Here is a 4614-nt window from a genome sequence, read left to right as displayed (position 1 = left end):
AGAAATATTACATCTTCCATTCATTCCTGTACCAACTCCAATCCTTTTTGTTTTGACCATCTAACAGGAATTCTTCAACACGCGTTTACGTGCTGTTCAAGGGTGCTAAGCACCCACTGAATTTGACGGTGCCCACCCATTGATTTTGTTATTTCTTCCTCTATAAGTATCTTCCCCTTCTCTACATTACTCCATACCTTACTCCATACCTTGAATAGTTTGAGTTGCTTGCAAGAAAGAAAAATATCAACCATGAAAGAGTTATCAAGCATGGCGAAGTTAGCATTTTCCCTTGTTTGTTTCAGTTTGGTAGCACCATGGATGGCTTCTGCAGCTATTGTCCACCACAATTTCACTGTGAGAACCATTTTTTCATCAGATTTCCTTATAATCTAAGCATTTTAGGTTAAGTTTGCTGTGATGATTCCTATAGGTTGAATTGAGTGCGTGAGTCTAATTGTATGTAACTTTTCATGATCACTGATTCTTCATGATTCTTTGTAAAATATGATCTAAAATATTAATGATATACTCTATGATCTAAAATATTGATGATGAAAATTTATGACTAATTTGTTGTTTACTGTGTTACAGATTGGAACGCAGAATGTGACTAGATTATGTAACACGCAAACGATTGTGACAGTGAATGGACAATTTCCTGGTCCAACTATATATGTTCGCGAAGGTGATAATCTTGTCGTTGACGTCACCAACAGCGGGCCGTATAATGTGACTATACACTGGTAATAAAAGACTACAGTCGAAATTGTTTCCATGTCTTCATTGTTAGAAACATTAAGAGAGATCTTACGTTGAGGTCATTTTATTATTTGTGATTTGGCAGGCATGGGGTAAAGCAGTTGAAATCCTGTTGGGCAGATGGACCGTCCTACATAACACAGTGTCCCATTACTCCTGGGAATCAGTTTACCTACAACTTTACAATCACAGGACAGGAAGGGACGTTGTGGTGGCATGCACATATTACATATCTGAGAGCCACTGTGCATGGAGCATTGGTCATCAAACCCCGGATTGGAAAGGCTTATCCATTTCCCAAACCGGCGGCTGAGTTTCCTCTTATTCTGGGTCAGTTGCTCTCTCCCAAGCAATCCTCCTTTTTATTTTAAAAAGCTATTTTTAAAATTTATTGCATGGGTCAAACTGATTGTGTCAACACATCGAGATGTGGGAATAACTGGTAGAGGAGGTCCCGTTTCATACCTCAAATTTCTCAATGACTTTCAACAAAGTTTTTTTTTATCGCTTTCATTCAAACTTTTTTTATATTTTATGTTCTATTTTCAAAAATTATTTACAATTAAAAATCATATTTTCTTGTTCTTCATTCTTAAAATAAAATTAATTGTATTAATATATTAAGATCGCTGAGTGAATGGTAGAAAAGTATCATTTCATAGTCGAGAATCCCAATAAAATCTTTCAGTAATACTTCCACACAAACCTCTTTTATGTTTTATATTTTACTTTTAAAAACTATAATATTAATATATACATATATATGAAAAACCTCCCAACCAAACTAACTACACATTAGAGTGACTGAATGAATGATAGAGAGGTCTTGTTTCATATCCAAATGTCCCAACAAAATCTTTTACTACTGCTTCTACACAAACCTCTTTTATATTTTATGTATTTTCAAAAGTTACTTAGGACTAATATTTTCTTATGATTCACCATTTGAAGCAAACTAACTGCGCCAACACATCAGAGTGACCGAATGAATGGCAGAGAGATCTAGTTCCATATCCAAGTGTCCCAATCATTCCACACTACAGACTTCCAACTTAATCTCTTCAAAATTTTAAATTATGAACTAAATTTGGTTTATGGTGTGCAGGTGAATGGTGGAATGCAAATGTAGAAGATGTAATTGCAGATGCACTTGCAAGAGGAACTGTGCCAAATGACTCCGATGCATACACCATTAACAGCCAGCCAGGAGATTTTTTCCCTTGCTCTGCCAATGGTTAGTAAATTTGAACATTTATGAAAAATTGAAATTATATCCATCCATCCATCTTATCTTTTTCATGAATATATATACCTATTTACCAAAAAAAAATCACTCTCAAAATAGACCTAATGAATGAATTATGGGTGCAGATACTATCCGTCTTTTGGTTAAGAAGGGAAAAAGCTACCTGCTGAGGATTGTAAATGCCGGCATGGTTCGTGGATCCTTCTTCAAAATTGCCCAGCACAAAATGACTGTTGTGGCAATGGATGCCGTTTATATCAAACCATATACAACCGATGTACTGCTCATAAACCCAGGTAACACCATGGATGTGCTCATAACAGCTAACCAGCAATCAAACCGCTACTACTTTGGCACCCGCGTATACTTCAGCCAGCCTCTAGCAAGTGCATTCTTAAATACCTCTGCAACAGCAATCTTAGAATACAAAGGCAACACCAATAAATCTACCCCTCTCTTGCCCAACTTTCCTGACTTTAACGATACTTCTACCGCAGTCAATTTCACTACATCCCTTAGAGGCCTGAATTCTTCCGTCCCACAGACTGTTGATGAAGAAATGCTTATAACAGAGGGATTGGGACTCGTTACTTGTACAGACAATTCTTGTGCAGACAACAATGGTGTAAGACCCGTTGGAGGTTTTAATAACATTTCATTCGTGTTTCCAAATATAGCCATATTGCAAGCTTATTATAATAATATCAGTGGAGTTTTTACCAGAGATTTCCCAAGTAATCCTCCCCAGGCATTCAATTACACTGGAAATGTGCCACTGGGTCTTTGGAGTCCCGAGTTGGGGACAAAAGTTAAGGTTTTGAAGTTCAATAGCACTGTTCAAATAGTGTTTCAGAACACTCAGATTGTTACATTCATTAGCCATCCCATACACCTTCATGGGCATGATTTTTATCTTGTGGGTCAGGGATTTGGTAACTATAATTCCCAAACGGATCCTGCAAATTTCAATCTGGTGAATCCTCAGATGTTGAATACCGTTGCAGTTCCTACTGGTGGGTGGGCGGCCATTAGATTTGTAGCCAATAATCCAGGTAAGCTAGTTTTAAGTTTTTTGCATATGCATTTTAATGGTTTTAACTTTAAGATTTCTACATATTAATATGGTAAATGTGCATGCAAGTTTATTTTCTTGATTCAGATTTTAGTTCTTTTAGAACTAAATTATATGTTTGTTTGTTTTGAATGACAGGAGTTTGGTTGGCGCATTGCCATTTTGAATCTCATTCTGCACTTGGTTTTGATATGGTTTTTCTTACTGAGAATGGGCCAGGAAGTTCTGACAAATTGCCGCCGCCTCCTTCTGATTTACCTAAATGTTAGATAGATTTCATCATTGTTAAATCTTGTAATTTCAAGATTAGTTTGTGTATGGTCAAAAATAAAATTTACAGCCGCCACGGCGAAGTGTCATGGGAATAAGATTATGCTGTAACTGCTATTCTCTCCTACATTTGTATTATTTTTATTTTTTAAATTCAAGTGGAAAAAGAGCAATGTTTGGTGATAAATGTGTTGGTTGACCATTTTATGTCTCCCTAAGTAAGCTTTCAAGTTGAACAAATTCAATTAATGTTTTATTAATTGAAAAATAAATAGATTTAAAGTATAAATTAATTACAGAATATAACAAATTTAAAATACCTAAAAATTGGTTCAAAACACATTGGTATAAATTTAAATTTTACCAATGGAAATATAATGATATAAAATTTTAATCAATTTATTTTATATTTTAATTTTAATTTTTTTTAATTAAAAATATATTTAATAAATAATATTTTCTATTCTTAATTGTTATTTAAGGTCATTTATTATTTATTTATATTATTACTTCATTTTTATTATTTTAATAAATTATTGAAAGATATTAAGTATAATTATAATTTTAATAGTGAAGTTGACATACATATTTCTCATTTAGTTTTGTCTAATTTGAAGAAGAGGATTGTGTTGTAAATTATTCAATCTTATGCAAGGTTAGACTCATTCCTTATCATTAATTTATTTTTTCATTTTATATATTCACTTTATCTACTTATTTATCACACTTATGCATACACCTATCTCAATATAACCATTAGCCACCTAAATTTGACCATTTCTCAATTTGGACAAATTTTATGATCATCTTGTCATCTTGGAATCATCCTCTTACTTTCAAACGTTAAAATTCAAATAGGACTTACCCTCTTCTTTTTGAAAGTCAAATTCAAATTTTGGCTAACTAGCCCCATTAAACTTCTTTCTTTAAGTCAACTAATACAAATTAGGTACAGTCTGATGTTATATTCTATTATTTAAATAAGTTTAGTGTATTCATTTATAATAATCCATAATACACATATTATATCTCATCCTAAAATATTGCAAGAAAATAATAGTGATGTGGATTGATTTGTTTCATTGAAGGGAGTAATAAACCTACAAGAATGGCCCTTTCCTACTATAGAACAAACCTTTATATACATTTTGGGGGATTAGCATAGAATAACTTATCTCCATGTGATGAAAGAACGACCCTTCCAAGGTACTTTTAAATGCCAATACTCATTAGATCAACAAAAAGTAGTAGAGGCTCTCTTAAT

The 4614-nt window shown here is 33.4% G+C and overlaps 1 protein-coding gene across 1 annotated transcript; it reads left to right on the top strand.

The window, feature by feature from the left end:
• Positions 1-210: 210 nt before the first annotated feature.
• LOC131051532 (laccase-12) lies at positions 211-3537 on the top strand. Its single transcript, XM_057986106.2, has 6 exons — positions 211-357; positions 595-746; positions 848-1092; positions 1868-1996; positions 2134-3060; positions 3219-3537. Exons 1-6 carry the CDS (start codon positions 253-255, stop codon positions 3347-3349), a joined length of 1689 nt encoding a protein of 562 aa, XP_057842089.2. The 5' UTR covers positions 211-252; the 3' UTR covers positions 3350-3537.
• Positions 3538-4614: the final 1077 nt, after the last annotated feature.

The sequence above is a fragment of the Cryptomeria japonica genome, chromosome 3 (assembly GCF_030272615.1).
Source record: "Cryptomeria japonica chromosome 3, Sugi_1.0, whole genome shotgun sequence".
In the NCBI taxonomy this organism is placed as follows: Eukaryota; Viridiplantae; Streptophyta; class Pinopsida; order Cupressales; family Cupressaceae; genus Cryptomeria; species Cryptomeria japonica.
The sequence above is the reverse complement of the archived record's forward strand: the minus strand, read 5'-3'. Positions and strand labels throughout refer to the sequence as shown.

Coding starts and splice junctions, on each gene's coding strand:
- LOC131051532 (XM_057986106.2), top strand. CDS start 253: ATGAAAGAGTTATCAAGCATGGCGAAGTTAGCATTTTCCCTTGTTTGT. Junction 358..594: donor TTGTCCACCACAATTTCACT/GTGAGAACCATT, acceptor ACTGTGTTACAG/ATTGGAACGCAGAATGTGAC. Junction 3,061..3,218: donor ATTTGTAGCCAATAATCCAG/GTAAGCTAGTTT, acceptor TTTGAATGACAG/GAGTTTGGTTGGCGCATTGC.